Genomic DNA, 20,056 nt, shown 5'->3' on the forward strand with positions numbered 1-20,056 from the left:
AACTAACCTTCCCACAGAGTACAGGCTGAGTCCTAACTAACCTTCCCACAGAGTACAGGCTGAGTCCTAACTAACCTTCCCACAGAGTACAGGCTGAGTCCTAACTAACCTAACCTTCCCACAGAGTACAGGCTGAGTCCTAACTAACCTAACCTTCCCACAGAGTACAGGCTGAGTCCCTAACTAACCTAACCTTCCCACAGAGTACAGGCTGAGTCCTAACCTAACCTTCCCACAGAGTACAGGCTGAGTCCTAACTAACCTAACCTTCCCACAGAGTACAGGCTGAGTCCTAACTAACCTAACCTTCCCACAGAGTACAGGCTGAGTCCTAACTAACCTTCCCACAGAGTACAGGCTGAGTCCTAACTAACCTAACCTTCCCACAGAGTACAGGCTGAGTCCTAACTAACCTATCCTTCCCACAGAGTACAGGCTGAGTCCTAACTAACCTAACCTTCCCAGAGTACAGGCTGAGTACAGGCTGAGTCCTAACTAACCTAACCTTCCCACAGAGTACAGGCTGAGTCCTAACTACAGAGTACCTTCCCACAGAGTACAGGCTGAGTCCTAACTAACCTATCCTTCCCACAGAGTACAGGCTGAGGTACAGGCTGAGTCCTAACCTTCCCACAGAGTACAGGCTGAGTCCTAACCTTCCCCCACAGAGTACAGGCTGAGTCCTAACTAACCTTCCCACAGAGTACAGGCTGAGTCCTAACTAACCTTCCCAACCTTCCCCCACAGAGTACAGGCTGAGTCCTAACTAACCTTCCCACAGAGTACAGGCTGAGTCCTAACTAACCTAACCTTCCCACAGAGTACAGGCTGAGTCCTAACTAACCTAACCTTCCCACAGAGTACAGGCTGAGTCCTAACTAACCTTCCCACAGAGTACAGGCTGAGTCCTAACTAACCTTCCCACAGAGTACAGGCTGAGTCCTAACTAACCTTCCCACAGAGTACAGGCTGAGTCCTAACTAACCTTCCCACAGAGTACAGGCTGAGTCCTAACCTAAGAGTACAGGCTGAACCTTCCCACAGAGTACAGGCTGAGTCCTAACTAACCTAAGAGTACAGGCTTCCCTAACACAGAGTACAGGCTGACTCCTAACTAACCTAACCTTCCCACAGAGTACAGGCTGAGCCCTAACTAACCTTCCCACAGAGTACAGGCTGAGTCCTAACTAACCTTCCCACAGAGTACAGGCTGAGTCCTAACTAACCTTCCCACAGAGTACAGGCTGAGTCCTAACTAACCTTCCCACAGAGTACAGGCTGAGTCCTAACTAACCTTTCCCACAGAGTACAGGCTGAGTCCTAACTAACCTTCCCACAGAGTACAGGCTGAGTCCTAACTAACCTTCCCACAGAGTACAGGCTGAGTCCTAACTAACCTTCCCACAGAGTACAGGCTGAGTCCTAACTAACCTAACCTTCCCACAGAGTACAGGCTGAGTCCTAACTAACCTAACCTTCCCAACAGAGTACAGGCTGAGTCCTAACTAACCTAACCTTCCCACAGAGTACAGGCTGAGTCCTAACTAACCTAACCTTCCCACAGAGTACAGGCTGAGTCCTAACTAACCTTCCCACAGAGTACAGGCTGAGTCCTAACTAACCTAACCTTCCCACAGAGTACAGGCTGAGTCCTAACTAACCTAACCTTCCCACAGAGTACAGGCTGAGTCCTAACTAACCTTCCCACAGAGTACAGGCTGAGTCCTAACTAACCTTCCCACAGAGTACAGGCTGAGTCCTAACTAACCTAACCTTCCCACAGAGTACAGGCTGAGCCTAACTAACCTTCCCACAAAGTACAGGCTGAGTCCTAACTAACCTAACCTTCCCACAGAGTACAGGCTGAGTCCTAACTAACCTTCCCACAGAGTACAGGCTGAGCCCTAACCTTCCCAACCTGAGTCCCTCCTTCCCACAGAGTACAGGCTGAGTCCTAACTAACCTTCCCACAGAGTACAGGCTGAGTCCTAACTAACCTTCCCACAGAGTACAGGCTGAGTCCTAACTAACCTAACCTTCCCACAGAGTACAGGCTGAGTCCTAACTAACCTAACCTTCCCACAGAGTACAGGCTGAGTCCTAACTAACCTAACCTTCCCACAGAGTACAGGCTGAGCCCTAACTAACCTAACCTTCCCACAGAGTACAGGCTGAGTCCTAACTAACCTAACCTTCCCACAGAGTACAGGCTGACTCTAACTAACCTTCCCAACAGGCTTCCCCTAACAGAGTACAGGCTGAGTCCTAACTAACCTTCCCACAGAGTACAGGCTGAGTCCTAACTAACCTAACCTTCCCACAGAGTACAGGCTGAGTCCTAACTAACCTAACCTTCCCACAGAGTACAGGCTGAGTCCTAACTAACCTAACCTTCCCACAGAGTACAGGCTGAGTCCTAACTAACCTTCCCAGGCTGAGTCCTAACTAACCTTCCCACAGTACAGGCTGAGTCCTAACTAACCTTCCCACAGAGTACAGGCTGAGTCCTAACTAACCTAACCTTCCCACAGAGTACAGGCTGAGTCCTAACTAACCTTCCCACAGAGTACAGGCTGAGTCCTAACTAACCTTCCCACAGAGTACAGGCTGAGCCTAACTAACCTAACCTTCCCACAGAGTACAGGCTGAGTCCTAACTAACCTAACCTTCCCACAGAGTACAGGCTGAGTACAGGCTGAGTCCTAACTAACCTAACCTTCCCACAGAGTACAGGCTGAGTCCTAACTAACCTTCCCACAGAGTACAGGCTGAGTCCTAACTAACCTTCCCAAGAGTACCTTCCCACAGAGTACAGGCTGAGTCCTAACTAACCTTCCCAACCTTCCCACAGAGTACAGGCTGAGTCCTAACTAACCTAACCTTCCCACAGAGTACAGGCTGAGTCCTAACTAACCTTCCCAACCTTCCCACAGAGTACAGGCTGAGTCCTAACTAACCTTCCCACAGAGTACAGGCTGAGTCCTAACTAACCTTCCCACAGAGTACAGGCTGAGTCCTAACTAACCTTCCCACAGAGTACAGGCTGAGTCCTAACCTAACCTTCCCACATAGTACAGGCTGAGCCCTAACTAACCTTCCCACAGAGTACAGGCTGAGTCCTAACTAACCTTCCCACAGAGTACAGGCTGAGTCCTAACTAACCTTCCCACAGAGTACAGGCTGAGTCCTAACTAACCTTCCCACAGAGTACAGGCTGAGTCCTAACTAACCTTCCCACAGAGTACAGGCTGAGTCCTAACTAACCTTCCCACAGAGTACAGGCTGAGTCCTAACTAACCTAACCTTCCCACATAGTACAGGCTGAGCCCTAACTAACCTTCCCACAGAGTACAGGCTGAGTCCTAACTAACCTTCCCACAGAGTACAGGCTGAGTCCTAACTAACCTTCCCACAGAGTACAGGCTGAGTCCTAACTAACCTTCCCACAGAGTACAGGCTGAGTCCTAACTAACCTTCCCACAGAGTACAGGCTGAGTCCTAACTAACCTTCCCACAGAGTACAGGCTGAGTCCTAACTAACCTAACCTTCCCACAGAGTACAGGCTGAGTCCTAACTAACCTAACCTTCCCACAGAGTACAGGCTGAGCCCTAACTAACCTTCCCACAGAGTACAGGCTGAGTCCTAACTAACCTTCCCACAGAGTACAGGCTGAGTCCTAACTAACCTTCCCACAGAGTACAGGCTGAGCCCTAACTAACCTTCCCACAGAGTACAGGCTGAGTCCTAACTAACCTAACCTTCCCACAGAGTACAGGCTGAGTCCTAACCTGTCTTTACCTGCCCATTGTCTCTCCACCATAAGATATAACACGACCAAACTGCATAGAAATGTAGCCTGCAACACAGACCAAACTGCCCATAGAAATGTAGCCTGCAACACGATCAAACTGTATAGAAATGTAGCCTGCAACAGGCTGACCAAACTGCCCATAGAAATGTAGCCTGCAACACGACCAGTTCCCACAGAGTACAGGCTGAACTGCATAGAAATGTAGCCTGCAACACGACCAAACTGCATAGAAATGTAGCCTGCAACACGACCAAACTGTATAGAAATGTAGCCTGCAACACGACCAAACTGTATAGAAATGTAGCCTGCAACACGACCAAACTGCATAGAAATGTAGCCTGCAACACGACCAAACTGTATAGAAATGTAGCCTGCAACACGACCAAACTGCATAGAAATGTAGCCTGCAACACGACCAAACTGCATAGAAATGTAGCCTGCAACACGACCAAACTGCATAGAAATGTAGCCTGCAACACGACCAAACTGCATAGAAATGTAGCCTGCAACACGACCAAACTGTATAGAAATGTAGCCTGTGAAATGGACTTTGAGTCCATCAATTCACATGATCACTTCTCTTATTTCGGTTTTGTGACGAGGATGTTTTGTGCTCCGAGAAACAACCTTCAACTTATCTGACCCGGGGGAAAGAATAGCTTGTCCTCTGCTTCTGTTCATCAATTCCTCTTGCTGCTGTTCTCAGAGTCTCCAGAAGAGGGCGGCGTGGAGGCTGAGTCAGAGGAGGAGCTGAGTGCGTCTCGTAGCTCATTGGAGCGTCAGTCAGCACAGAGAGGAAACACGATGGTTCATGTCTGCTGGCACCGCAACACCTCTGTGTCCATGGTGGACTTTAGTGTGGCTGTGGAGGTACCTACCTGACCCACAGTACCGTTTAACCTCTCTGTCTTCTCTACCTACCTGACCCACAGTACTGTCTAACCTCTCTGTTTCTGTCTAACCTCTCTGTTTCTGTCTAACCTCTCTGTTTCTGTCTAACCTCTCTGTTTCTGTCTAACCTCTCTGTTTCTGTCTAACCTCTCTGTTTCTGTCTAACCTCTCTGTCTTCTCTACCTACCTGACCCACAGTACCGTCTAACCTCTCTGTCTTCTCTACCTACCTGATCCACAGTACCGTCTAACCTCTCTGTTTCTGTCTAACCTCTCTGTTTCTGTCTAACCACTCTAACCTCTGGCTGAGTCCTACACCTGACCAAGCACTCTTCTCTACCTACCTGATCCACAGTACTGTCTAACCTCTCTGTTTCTGTCTAACCTCTCTGTCTTCTCTACCTACCTGATCCACAGTACCGTCTAACCTCTCTGTTTCTGTCTAACCTCTCTGTTTCTGTCTAACCTCTCTGTCATCTCTACCTACCTGATCCACAGTACCGTTTAACCTCTCTGTTTCTGTCTAACCTCTCTGTCTTCTCTACCTACCTGATCCACAGTACCGTCTAACCTCTCTATCTTCTCTACCTACCTGATCCACAGTACCGTCTAACCTCTCTGTCTCTGTCTAACCTCTCTGTTTCTGTCTAACCTCTCTGTCTTCTCTACCTACCTGATCCACAGTACTGTCTAACCTCTCTGTTTCTGTCTAACCTCTTTGTTTCTGTCTAACCTCTCTGTCTTCTCTACCTACCTGACCCACAGTACCGTCTAACCTCTCTGTCTTCTCTACCTACCTGATCCACAGTACCGTCTAACCTCTCTGTCTCTGTCTAACCTCTCTGTTTCTGTCTAACCTCTCTGTTTCTGTCTAACCTCTCTGTTTCTGTCTAACCTCTCTGTTTCTGTCTAACCTCTCTGTCTTCTCTACCTACCCGTTCCACAGTACTGTTTAACCTCTGTTTCTGTCTAACCTCTCTGTCTTCTCTACCTACCTGATCTACAGTACTGTCTAACCTCTCTGTTTCTGTCTAACCTCTCTGTCTTCTCTACCTACCTGATCTACAGTACCGTCTAACCTCTCTGTTTCTGTCTAACCTCTCTGTTTCTGTCTAACCTCTCTGTCTTCTCTACCTACCTGACCCACAGTACTGTCTAACCTCTCTGTTTCTGTCTAACCTCTCTGTCTTCTCTACCTACCTGATCTACAGTACCGTTTAACCTCTCTGTTTCTGTCTAACCTCTCTGTCTTCTCTGTCTTCTCTACCTACCTGACCCACAGTACTGTCTAACCTCTCTGTTTCTGTCTAACCTCTCTGTCTTCTCTACCTACCTGATCCACAGTACCGTTTAACCTCTCTGTCTTCTCTACCTACCTGATCCACAGTACCGTCTAACCTCTCTGTTTCTGTCTAACCTCTCTGTTTCTGTCTAACCTCTCTGTTTCTGTCTAACCTCTCTGTCTTCTCTACCTACCTGATCCACAGTACTGTCTAACCTCTCTGTTTCTGTCTAACCTCTCTGTTTCTGTCTTCTCTACCTACCTGATCCACAGTACCGTCTAAACTCTCTGTTTCTGTCTAACCTCTCTGTTTCTGTCTAACCTCTCTGTCTTCTATACCTACCTGATCCACAGTACCGTCTAACCTCTCTGTTTCTGTCTAACCTCTCTGTTTCTGTCTAACCTCTCTGTTTCTGTCTAACCTCTCTGTCTCTGTCTAACCTCTCTGTTTCTGTCTAACCTCTGTTTCTGTCTAACCTCTCTAACCTCTCTGTCTTCTCTACCTACCTGATCCACAGTACTGTTTAACCTCTCTGTTTCTGTCTAACCTCTCTGTCTTCTCTACCTACCTGATCCACAGTACTGTCTAACCTCTGTCTCTGTCTAACCTCTCTGTTTCTGTCTTCTCTACCCACCTGATCCACAGTACCGTCTAATCTCTCTGTCTTCTCTACCTACCTGATAACGGGATATAACCTGATACAGAGAGGTGGGATATAACCTGGTACAGAGAGCTGGGATATAACCTGGTACAGAGAGGTGGGATATAACCTGATACAACCTCTCTGTCTTGGGATATAACCTGATACAGAGAGGTGGGATATAACCTGATATAACCTGGTACAGAGAGGTGGGATATAACCTGATACAGAGAGGTGGGATATAACCTGATATAACCTGGTACAGAGAGGTGGGATATAACCTGATATAACCTGATACAGAGAGGTGGGATATAATCTGATATAACCTGATACAGAGAGGTGGGATATAACCTGATACAGAGAGGTGGGATATAACCTGGTACAGAGAGGTGGGATATAACCTGATATAACCTGATACAGAGAGGTGGGATATAACCTGATATAACCTGATACAGAGAGGTGGGATATAACCTGATACAGAGAGGTGGGATATAACCTGGTACAGAGAGATGGGATATAACCTGATATAACCTGGTACAGAGAGGTGGGATATAACCTGATATAACCTGGTACAGAGAGGTGGGATATAACCTGATATAACCTGATACAGAGAGGTGGGATATAACCTGATACAGAGAGGTGGGATATAACCTGATATAACCTGGTACAGAGAGGTGGGATATAACCTGATATAACCTGATACAGAGAGGTGAGATATAACCTGATACAGAGAGGTGGGATATAACCTGATATAACCTGATACAGAGAGGTGGGATATAACCTGATATAACCTGATACAGAGAGGTGGGATATAACCTGATACAGAGAGGTGGGATATAACCTGATACAGAGAGGTGGGATATAACCTGATATAACCTGATAGAGAGGTGGGATATAACCTGATATAACCTGATACAGAGAGGTGGGATATAACCTGATACAGAGAGGTGGGATATAACCTGATACAAAGAGGTGGGATATAACCTGATATAACCTGATACAGAGAGGTGGGATATAACCTGATATAACCTGGTACAGAGAGGTGGGATATAACCTGATACAGAGAGGTGGGATATAACCTGGTACAGAGAGGTGGGATATAACCTGATATAACCTGGTACAGAGAGGTGGGATATAACCTGGTACAGAGAGGTGGGATATAACCTGGTACAGAGGTGGGATATAACCTGATATAACCTGATAGAGAGGTGGGATATAACCTGATACAGAGAGGTGGGATATAACCTGATATAACCTGGTACAGAGAGGTGGGATATAACCTGATATAACCTGGTACAGAGAGGTGGGATATAACCTGATATAACCTGATACAGAGAGGTGGGATATAACCTGATATAACCTGATACAGAGAGGTGGGATATAACCTGATACAGAGAGGTGGGATATAACCTGATACAGAGAGGTGGGATATAACCTGATATAACCTGATAGAGAGGTGGGATATAACCTGGTACAGAGAGGTGGGATATAACCTGGTACAGAGAGGTGGGATATAACCTGATATAACCTGATAGAGAGGTGGGATATAACCTGATACAGAGAGGTGGGATATAACCTGATATAACCTGGTACAGAGAGGTGGGATATAATCTGATATAACCTGATACAGAGAGGTGGGATATAACCTGATATAACCTGGTACAGAGAGGTGGGATATAACCTGATACAGAGAGGTGGGATATAACCTGATAGAGAGCTGGGATATAACCTGGTACAGAGAGGTGGGATATAATCTGATATAACCTGATACAGAGAGGTGGGATATAACCTGGTACAGAGAGGTGGGATATAACCTGGTACAGAGAGGTGGGATATAACCTGATACAGAGAGGTGGGATATAACCTGGTACAGAGAGGTGGGATATAACCTGGTACAGAGAGGTGGGATATAACCTGATATAACCTGATAGAGAGGTGGGATATAACCTGGTACAGAGAGGTGGGATATAACCTGGTACAGAGAGGTGGGATATAACCTGATACAGAGAGGTGGGATATAACCTGATACAGAGAGGTGGGATATAACCTGATATAACCTGGTACAGAGAGGTGGGATATAACCTGATACAGAGAGGTGGGATATAACCTGATATAACCTGGTACAGAGAGGTGGGATATAACCTGATATAACCTGGTACAGAGAGGTGGGATATAACCTGATATAACCTGATAGAGAGGTGGGATATAACCTGATACAGAGAGGTGGGATATAACCTGATATAACCTGGTACAGAGAGGTGGGATATAACCTGGTACAGAGAGGTGGGATATAACCTGGTACAGAGAGGTGGGATATAACCTGATATAACCTGATAGAGAGGTGGGATATAACCTGATACAGAGAGGTGGGATATAACCTGATACAGAGAGGTGGGATATAACCTGATATAACCTGATAGAGAGGTGGGATATAACCTGATACAGAGAGGTGGGATATAACCTGATATAACCTGGTACAAAGAGGGGGGAATAACCTGATATAACCTGGTACAGAGAGGTGGGATATAACCTGATATAACCTGGTACAGAGAGGTGAGATATAACCTGATATAACCTGGTACAGAGAGGTGGGATATAACCTGATACAGAGAGGTGGGATATAACCTGATATAACCTGATAGAGAGGTGGGATATAACCTGGTACAGAGAGGTGGGATATAACCTGATATAAACTGGTACAGAGAGGTGGGGTATAACCTGATATAACCTGGTACAGAGAGGTGGGATATAACCTGATATAACCTGGTACAGAGAGGGGGGAATAACCTGATATAACCTGGTACAGAGAGGTGGGATATAACCTGGTACAGAGAGGTGGGATATAACCTGATACAGAGAGGTGGGGTATAACCTGATATAACCTGATACAGAGAGGTGGGATATAACCTGATACAGAGAGGTGGGATATAACCTGGTACAGAGAGGTGGGATATAACCTGATATAACCTGATAGAGAGGTGGGATATAACCTGGTACAGAGAGGTGGGATATAACCTGGTACAGAGGTGGGATATAACCTGATATAACCTGATAGAGTGGTGGGATATAACCTGATACAGAGAGGTGGGATATAACCTGATATAACCTGATAGAGAGGTGGGATATAACCTGGTACAGAGAGGTGGGATATAACCTGGTACAGAGAGGTGGGATATAACCTGATATAACCTGATAGAGAGGTGGGATATAACCTGGTACAGAGAGGTGGGATATAACCTGGTACAGAGAGGTGGGATATAACCTGATATAACCTGGTACAGAGAGGTGGGATATAACCTGGTACAGAGAGGTGGGATATAACCTGATAGAGAGGTGGGATATAACCTGGTACAGAGAGGTGGGATATAACCTGATATAACCTGGTACAAAGAGGGGGGAATAACCTGATATAACCTGGTACAGAGAGGTGGGATATAACCTGATATAACCTGGTACAGAGAGGTGGGATATAACCTGATAGAGAGGTGGGATATAACCTGATACAGAGAGGTGGGATATAACCTGATATAACCTGGTACAAAGAGGGGGGAATAACCTGATATAACCTGGTACAGAGAGGTGGGATATAACCTGATATAACCTGGTACAGAGAGGTGGGATATAACCTGATATAACCTGGTACAGAGAGGTGGGATATAACCTGATACAGAGAGGTGGGATATAACCTGATATAACCTGGTACAGAGAGGTGGGATATAACCTGATATAACCTGATAGAGAGGTGGGATATAACCTGGTACAGAGAGGTGGGATATAACCTGATATAAACTGGTACAGAGAGGTGGGGTATAACCTGATATAACCTGGTACAGAGAGGTGGGATATAACCTGATATAACCTGGTACAGAGAGGGGGGAATAACCTGATATAACCTGGTACAGAGAGGTGGGATATAACCTGGTACAGAGAGGTGGGATATAACCTGATATAACCTGGTACAGAGAGGTGGGATATAACCTGATATAACCTGGTACAGAGAGGTGGGATATAACCTGGTACAGAGAGGTGGGATATAACCTGATACAGAGAGGTGGGATATAACCTGATACAGAGAGGTGGGATATAACCTGATATAACCTGGTACAGAGAGGTGGGATATAACCTGACACAACAACATTGTAACTTCAAGACCATACAACAATGTTAATCTCTTTTGCTATTGGTTACTCCTGTGTTAATGTCTCTTCCTATTGGTCCTTTCTCCCCCTATCAGAACCAGTTATCAGGTAACCTGCTGAGGAAGTTTAAGAACAGTAATGGATGGCAGAAACTCTGGGTGGTCTTCACCAACTTCAGTCTGTTCTTCTACAAGTCACATCAGGTAAGGACTCTAACCTAACTCTAAACATACATCTAACCTAAAACTAACTAGTATTTATTATGGGATGCAGTAGTCGAAAGGTCCTCTATAGGATGACTACCCTCTGGGTAGTATATTATATAGTATTTATTATGGGATGCAGTAGTCTCAAGGTCTTCTATAGGATGACTACCCTCTGGGTAGTATATTATATAGTATTTATTATGGGATGCAGTAGTCTCAAGGTCTTCTATAGGATGACTACCCTCTGGGTAGTATATTATATAGTATTTATTATGGGATGCAGTAGTCGAAAGGTCTTCTATAGGATGACTACCCTCTGGGTTGTGTATTATATAGTATTTATTATGGGATGCAGTAGTCTAAAGGTCATCTCTGTTCCCTATAGGATGACTACCCTCTGGCCAGCCTCCCGTTGCTAGGCTACTCGTTGACGGTTCCCGCGGAGACAGAGAACATCCAGAAGGACTACGTTTTCAAGCTCCACTTTAAGTCTCATGTGTACTACTTCAGATCAGAGAGCCAGTACACCTTCCAGAGGTCAGTTCCCTTGGCAACCTGTTGTGTGGTGTTGTCTTGTTGTCTTCAGTAGTGTAGTGTTGTCTTGTTGTCTTCAGTAGTGTGGTGTTGTCTTCAGTAGTGTGGTTGTCTTCAGTAGTGTGGTGTTGTCTTCAGTAGTGTGGTGTTGTCTTCAGTAGTGTGGTGTTGTTGTCTTCAGTAGTGTGGTGTTGTCTTCAGTAGTGTGGTGTTGTCTTCAGTAGTGTGGTGTTGTCTTCAGTAGTGTGGTGTTGTCTTCAGTAGTGTGGTGTTGTCTTCAGTAGTGTGGTGTTGTCTTGTTGTCTTCAATAGTGTGGTGTTGTCTTCAGTAGTGTTGTCTTGTCTTCAGTGGTGTTGTCTTGTCTTCAGTAGTGTTGTCTTCAGTAGTGTTGTCTTGTTGTCTTCAGTAGTGTTGTGTTGTCTTGTTGTCTTCAGTAGTATGGTGTTGTCTTCAGTAGTGTGGTGTTGTCTTCAGTAGTGTAGTGTTGTCTTCAGTAGTGTGGTGTTGTCTTCAGTAGTGTGGTGTTGTCTTCAGTAGTGTGGTGTTGTCTTCAGTAGTGTTGTCTTGTCTTCAGTAGTGTGGTGTTGTCTTGTTGTCTTCAGTAGTGTGGTGTTGTCTTGTTGTCTTCAGTAGTGTGGTGTTGTCTTCAGTAGTGTGGTGTTGTCTTCAGTAGTGTTGTCTTCAGTAGTGTGGTGTTGTCTTCAGTAGTGTTGTCTTCAGTAGTGTGGTGTTGTCTTCAGTAGTGTTGTCTTCAGTAGTGTTGTCTTCAGTAGTGTTGTCTTCAGTAGTGTGGTGTTGTCTTCAGTAGTGTGGTGGTGTCTTCAATAGTGTGGTGTTGTCTTCAGTAGTGTGGTGTTGTCTTCAGTAGTGTGGTGTTGTCTTCAGTAGTGTGGTGTTGTCTTCAGTAGTGTTGTCTTCAGTAGTGTAGTGTTGTCTTGTTGTCTTCAGTAGTGTGGTGGTGTCTTCAGTAGTGTGGTGTTGTCTTCAGTAGTGTGGTGTTGTCTTCAGTAGTGTGGTGTTGTCTTCAGTAGTGTGGTGTTGTCTTGTGGTGTTGTCTTGTTGTCTTTAGTAGTGCGGTGTTGTCTTGTGGTGTTGTCTTGTTGTCTTTAGTAGTGTGGTGTTGTCTTGTTGTCTTTAGTAGTGTGGTGTTGTCTTGTCTTCAGTAGTGTGGTGTTGTCTTGTTGTCTTCAGTAGTGTGGTGTTGTCTTCAGTAGTGTGGTGTTGTTGTCTTCAGTAGTGTGGTGTTGTCTTCAGTAGTGTGGTGTTGTCTTCAGTAGTGTGGTGTTGTCTTGTTGTCTTCAGTAGTGTGGTGTTGTCTTGTTGTCTTCAGTAGTGTGGTGTTGTCTTGTTGTCTTCAGTAGTGTGGTGTTGTCTTGTTGTCTTCAGTAGTGTGGTGTTGTCTTCAGTAGTGTGGTGTTGTCTTCAGTAGTGTGGTGTTGTCTTCAGTAGTGTGGTGTTGTCTTGTTGTCTTCAGTAGTGTGGTGTTGTCTTCAGTAGTGTGGTGTTGTCTTCAGTAGTGTGGTGTTGTCTTCAGTAGTGTGGTGTTGTCTTCAGTAGTGTGGTGTTGTCTTGTTGTCTTCAGTAGTGTGGTGTTGTCTTCAGTAGTGTGGTGTTGTCTTCAGTAGTGTGGTGTTGTCTTCAGTAGTGTGGTGTTGTCTTCAGTAGTGTGGTGTTGTCTTCAGTAGTGTGGTGTTGTCTTCAGTAGTGTGGTGTTGTCTTCAGTAGTGTGGTGTTGTCTTCAGTAGTGTGGTGTTGTCTTCAGTAGTGTGGTGTTGTCTTGTTGTCTTCAGTAGTGTGGTGTTGTCTTCAGTAGTGTGGTGTTGTCTTCAGTAGTGTGGTGTTGTCTTCAGTAGTATGGTGTTGTCTTCAGTAGTGTGGTGTTGTCTTGTTGTCTTTTTGTCTTCAAAACTTGTCTGTCTGTCTGTCTCTAACCTGTCTGTCTCTAACCTGTCTGTCTGTCTCCGGGTGGATGGAGGTGATCCGTAGTGCTACCTGTCTGTCTCTAACCTGTCTGTCTCTAACCTGTCTGTCTCTAACCTGTCTGTCTGTCTCCAGGTGGATGGAGGTGATCCGTAGTGCTACCTGTCTGTCTCTAACCTGTCTGTCTCTAACCTGTCTGTCTGTCTCCAGGTGGATGGAGGTGATCCGTAGTGCTATCTGTTAAGCTGTCTCTAACCCTGTCCTGAGCCAGAGGAAGGATCCTTACTGACCACGGAGCCAGTGAGGACTAGGAGGACACTGACCAACCCTCTTCTAGACGGCTCCTTCCTGTCCTGTAGGCCTCTTCTAGACGGCTCCTTCCTGTCCTGTAGGCCTCTTCTAGACGGCTCCTTCCTGTCCTTTAGACCTTTCTAGACGGCTCCTTCCTGTCCTTTAGGCCTCTTCTAGACGGCTCCTTCCTGTCCTGTAGGCCTCTTCTAGACGGCTCCTTCCTGTCCTTTAGGCCTCTTCTAGACGGCTCCTTCCTGTCCTTTAGGCCTCTTCTAGACGGCTCCTTCCTGTCCTTTAGGCCTCTTCTAGACGGCTCCTTCCTGTCCTGTAGGCCTCTTCTAGACGGCTCCATCCTGTCCTTTAGGCCTCTTCTAGACGGCTCCATCCTGTCTTTTAGGCCTCTTCTAGATGGCTCCATCCTGTCTTTTAGGCCTCTTCTAGACGGCTCCATCCTGTCCTGTAGGCCTCTTCTAGACGGCTCCTTCCTGTCCTGTAGGCCTCTTCTAGACGGCTCCTTCCTGTCCTGTAGGCCTCTTCTAGACGGCTCCTTCCTGTCCTTTAGGCCTCTTCTAGACGGCTCCTTCCTGTCCTGTAGGCCTCTTCTAGACGGCTCCATCCTGTCTTTAGGCCTCTTCTAGACGGCTCCATCCTGTCCTTTAGGCCTCTTCTAGACGGCTCCTTCCTGTCCTGTAGGCCTCTTCTAGATGGCTCCATCCTGTCCTTTAGGCCTCTTCTAGACGGCTCCTTCCTGTCCTTTAGGCCTCTTCTAGACGGCTCCTTCCTGTCCTTTAGGCCTCTTCTAGACGGCTCCTTCCTGTCCTTTAGGCCTCTTCTTTCACCCTGCCCTCTCTTCACCTCTGGAGTACCGGCTCACTTTACTCCAGGTTACTTTACTAACCACCTGTCTGTATTGTCACGGCGTGGCCCTTTTGGGTGTATATCCTCCTCCTCTCTCTCCCACCACAGGTGTTATTACCTCGGTCATACATTCCTGTCTGAAAACTCTCCTCACTGCCATGCAGTATTGAGGGAGAGAGAACAAAGTGCTTCTCTTGCCAAAACTCCTAATATCCAAAATTGGAGTATTTTAAACAATATTTATATTTTTGAGAATGTGGGAATAGTCTGTGGGTACCTAAAGAACAATCATGTCGCGTGTGGTTCATTTGGTGTGCTCATGAAAGACAGGAGCCCCACATGACTGTATCTCTGTGTTTGGTTCATTTGGTGAGCTCATGAAAGACAGGAGACCCACATGACTGTATCTCTGTTTGTGTTTTCACTTCTCAGATGTACATCTAAATGTTGGATAAAATTAATGAGTAATTATGAAACTATTTGTGAAAAGATGTAATGTGACGTTAGCCTTCTAAATGAGAGTATTGATTTTCATATAAAAAGTTTAACTAGTCAGTGGCCACGCCCCCATGAGGCCAGACATCAGGCATCATGAAGTCGCCCCTTCTTCCGTAGAGTATAAACCACATCAGACAACAGGAAGGGGTAGCTACATTAAGAACTACAACTCTATAGGTCCTTACATCAGACAACAGGAAGGGGTAGCTACATTAAGAACTACAACTCTATAGGTCCTTACATCAGACAACAGGAAGGGGTAGCTACATTAAGAACTACAACTCTAAAACCTTACATCAGACAACAGGAAGGGGTAGCTACATTAAGAACTACAACTCTATAGGTCCTTACATCAGACAACAGGAAGGGGTAGCTACTTTAAGAACTACAACTCTATAAAATGGTCCTTACATCAGACAACAGGAAGGGGTAGCTACATTAAGAACTACAACTCTATAGGTCCTTACATCAGACAACAGGAAGGGGTAGCTACATTAAGAACTACAACTCTATAGGTCCTTACATCAGACAACAGGAAGGGGTAGCTACATTAAGAACTACAACTCTATAGGTCCTTACATCAGACAACAGGAAGGGGTAGCTACTTTAAGAACTACAACTCTATAGGTCCTTACATCAGACAACAGGAAGGGGTAGCTACATTAAGAACTACAACTCTATAGGCCGAGGAGACAGCGTGTAGCGTTGGCTACACGGCTAGAAATGATTCAACTCTGATAAAGCATTTCCACAGAAGGAACACCTGTTAGACAAGGTCTCTTCAGTCTGCAGCTGGAAATGTGCGTAACCGAGGACGAAGAATACCGCAGACAACATCTATTCTCTGTGACAACAGGAAGGGGTAGCTACATTAAGAACTACAACTCTATAGGTCCTTACATCAGACAACAGGAAGGGGTAGCTACATTAAGAACTACAACTCTATAGGTCCTTACATCAGACAACAGGAAGGGGTAGCTACATTAAGAACTACAACTCTATAGGCCCTTACATCAGACAACAGGAAGGGGTAGCTACATTAAGAACTACAACTCTATAGGCCTTACATCAGACAACAGGAAGGGGTAGCTACATTAAGAACTACAACTCTATAGGTCCTTACATCAGACAACATCTATTCTCTGGACAACATGGACGTCTGCCATATCCATTAGGAACGCAACCAGAGACTTTCCTGTCAGACAGGGTTGGAGGGAAAACCTCAGGAGGGTCTCTCTCCAGCAGAAGGACCGGCCGACCACAGGGTTGGAGGGCAAACCTATAGGAGGGTCTCTCTCCAGCAGATTGACCGGACTACAGGGTTGGAGGGAAAACCTACAGGAGGGTCTCTCTCCAGCAGACGGTCCGGCCGACTACAGGGTTGGAGGGAAAACCTACAGGAGGGTCTCTCTCCAGCAGACGGTCCGGCCGACTACAGGGTTGGAGGGAAAACCTACAGGAGGGTCTCTCCAGCAGACGGTCCGGCCGACTACAGGGTTGGAGGGAAAACCTACAGGAGGGTCTCTCTCCAGCAGACGGTCCGGCCGACTACAGGGTTGGAGGGAAAACCTACAGGAGGGTCTCTCTCCAGCAGACGGTCCGGCCGACTACAGGGTTGGAGGGAAAACCTACTGGAGGGTCTCTCTCCAGCAGATTGACCGGCCGACCACAGGGTTGGAGGGAAAACCTACAGGAGGGTCTCTCCAGCAGATTGACCGGCCGACCACAGGGTTGGAGGGAAAACCTACAGGAGGGTCTCTCTCCAGCAGACGGTCCGGCCGACTACAGGGTTGGAGGGCAAACCTACAGGAGGGTCTCTCTCCAGCAGACGGTCCGGCCGACTACAGGGTTGGAGGGCAAACCTACAGGAGGGTCTCTCTCCAGCAGACGGTCCGGCCGACTACAGGGTTGGAGGGAAAACCTACAGGAGGGTCTCTCTCCAGCAGATTGACCGGCCGACTACAGGGTTGGAGGGCAAACCTACAGGAGGGTCTCTCTCCAGCAGACTAACCGGCCGACTACAGGGTTGGAGGGAAAACCTACTGGAGGGTCTCTCTCCAGCATATGGACCGGCCGACCACAGAGAGAGACAACAAGACATACACTCGGAAATATATGTTAATTACAATTTATTTTCAAATGAGCGGGTGTTGATATTGAAAGTACTAGCGACTTCTATGAGTGTATTTATCAGCTATGAGGCTCCCGCTCTTGAGTGGTCCCCACCCCTTTCCTTTGTCTACCAAGCCGTCAAATAGGGACTTTTCCTTGTGTCATGCTTAGTACCCAATGTATAACTAAATTGTGCGTGTGTTGATGTAATTCTGTGATTGATTAAGTTAGTTAGTAAATAAATAATTAAGCCAATTTGTATATCGCTGATTCATGATTCTATGCTAGGGTTCGTGCAGTTCAGTAATGAGACAGATGAGGTAAAATTCATTAATAAGACATGAAAATATCTGACGAGTTATATTCGGGAAATTGAAATTCCATAAACAACATGTTCCCGTGGTGCCCCGACTTCCTCGTTAAATTATTAGTTTAATCACATAATTAAATTACACAGAGAACAACATGTTCCCGTGGTGCCCCGACTTCCTCGTTAAATTATTAGTTTAATCACATAATTAAATTACACAGAGAACAACATGTTCCCGTGGTGCCCCAGCAGACTTCCTCGTTAAATTATTAGTTTAATCACGTAATTAAATTACACAGAGAACAACATGTTCCCGTGGTGCCCCGACTTCCTCGTTAAATTATTAGTTTAATCACGTAATTAAATTACACAGAGAACAACATGTTCCCGTGGTGCCCGACTTCCTCGTTAAATTATTAGTTTAATCACGTAATTAAATTACACAGATAACATGTTCCCGTGGTGCCCCGACTTCCTCGTTAAATTATTACACAGAGAACAACATGTTCCCGTGGTGCCCCGACATCCTCGTTAAATTATTACACAGAGAACAACATGTTCCCGTGGTGCCCCGACTTCTCGTTAAATTATTAGTTTAATATTACACAGAGAATTGATTTGATCATATTCAGTCTTCACATTTAATGATTGTCTCTAGATACCGTCGTGTCGTTGACTATCTTTACAACGGCGGCAGAAGCCATCGTCTATGTGTTGTCTCCATGTTACAGTCTATTCTATAACGCAGCAGAGCCTACAGGAGGGTCTCTCTCCAGGAACAGGGTTGGAGTATAACTATAACAATACATGAATTGTCTTAAAATAATTTATTTACTAACTAAGTAATTCACAGAAATGCATAACACATACAAAATAGATATGGTTACAAAGGAATGATAGGAGAATGTGCCCTAGTTGGCTAAACCGGCATGGCGGCTTGGTGGACAAAAAGGGAAGTGGGGGTCGACTGAGATGAGACAACACACAGTTGATCATTATAACAATTGAAATGCTAATCCTTTGCACATGAACTCTCACTCATTCGGGAACAATTGCAATCAATGTATATATTTACACTCAGTGTGTCGTCGTGATCTCTGTTGGAGAGTTTGTTTCTGTTGGAGAGTTTGTCCTCTTTGCTGTGGTTAGAGTGTTGGAGAGTTTGTCTCTCTCTCTCTTTGCTGTGGTTAGAGTGGATTGTTCAGAGTAACATTCATTCATGTCGTTATAGAATAGATGTTTTGGCGGTTGTCGGTCTTCGCGTTCAATGATACTAATTACTAGTCTGCAGCTAGGATTTTCGTTATCAAAGATTTGTTCTTATTCTGTCGGTATCAATAGTCTTAGAGTTTCAGCAACCATTACAACCTTAGCTTATACTCTGGTTTTATGGTCTGGTCTCAACCCTTGGCCCTCTCGTAATTGAGGTAAGCTGGTCTGGTCTCAACCCTTGGCCCTCTCGTAATTGAGGTAAGCTCGGACTGGTCTCAACCCTTAGCCCTCTCGTAATTGAGGTAAGCTCGGTCTGAAGTGGGAAAACAAAAGGTGTTTTTTTTATTCGGAACATAGAAAAGGGGTGTCCCATAACGCCGGGTCCTGCCTGTGCTCAGGGGGCTGTCCCATGACGCCGGGTCCTGCCTGTGCTCAGGGGGCGGTCCCATGACGCCGGGTCCTGCCTGTGCTCAGGGGGCGGTCCCATGACGCCGGTCCTCTGATTTAGTTAAACTCCAAAGGGAATTGGAGTTTCCTTCATTAAACCGTCTAAAATCACATACTACATAATTTCATAATTTTTTTACATAATAATTACATAATTTCACAAATAGTTTAATCTTTACTCATTCATTTCATACAACAAGTAGATGTAAGCCTCATAACTGAGACTCTTGTATAAACAGGGTTATGGTAATGTGACTATTGTCACCCATGAGTTTCACAAAATTGTACCAAACGGACCAGTTCGTAGCTCGTTACTTCACCGATCTTTTATACCTTCTCCAAAACATGAATATCGTTCGGACCTTCAGTTCTGTGAGGTGGAAGAAATTCCGTTCTCTCTATGAAAACTCACTCTCTCTCTCTATACTGTGGCCATGAGGAGATAATCTCCTCCAGGAATTTACGACCTATCGGACCACAGCATCCTGGGTGTAGGAGACCGAGAGAGATGGTGCAGGGGGATGGTGCTCGCTGTGTCCAAAGAGGGCAACGTCATGACACCGGTGACCCCGCACATTGACTCTGTACCGGTACCGCCTGCATATAGTCTCATTACTAACCGGTGCCCCCTGCATATAGTCTCATTACTAACCGGTGACCCCGCACATTGACTCTGAACCGGTACCCCCTGCATATAGTCTCATTACTAACCGGTACCCCCTGCATATAGTCTCATTACTAACCGGTACCCCCTGCATATAGTCTCATTACTAACCGGTGACCCCGCACATTGACTCTGTACCGGTACCGCCTGCATATAGCCTCATTACTAACCGGTGCCCCCTGCATATAGTCTCATTACTAACCGGTACCCCCTGCATATAGTCTCATTACTAACCGG

General features: G+C 45.9%; 1 protein-coding gene across 1 annotated transcript in view; it reads left to right on the forward strand.

Annotated features, from left to right (window-relative positions):
* Window positions 1-13,671, forward strand: part of LOC124023313 (FERM, ARHGEF and pleckstrin domain-containing protein 1-like) — a gene marked incomplete at its 5' end in the record, with an annotated part of 55,521 nt that extends 41,850 nt beyond the window's left edge. The window contains 4 exons of the mRNA XM_046337828.1: window positions 4,520-4,683; window positions 10,862-10,969; window positions 11,358-11,509; window positions 13,638-13,671. Coding sequence (XP_046193784.1) covers window positions 4,520-4,683; window positions 10,862-10,969; window positions 11,358-11,509; window positions 13,638-13,671 — 458 coding nt within the window. The remainder of the gene's footprint in view (window positions 1-4,519; window positions 4,684-10,861; window positions 10,970-11,357; window positions 11,510-13,637) is intronic.
* Window positions 13,672-20,056: the final 6,385 nt, after the last annotated feature.

The sequence above is a fragment of the Oncorhynchus gorbuscha genome, unplaced genomic scaffold (assembly GCF_021184085.1).
Source record: "Oncorhynchus gorbuscha isolate QuinsamMale2020 ecotype Even-year unplaced genomic scaffold, OgorEven_v1.0 Un_scaffold_1583, whole genome shotgun sequence".
Lineage (NCBI taxonomy): Eukaryota > Metazoa > Chordata > Actinopteri > Salmoniformes > Salmonidae > Oncorhynchus > Oncorhynchus gorbuscha.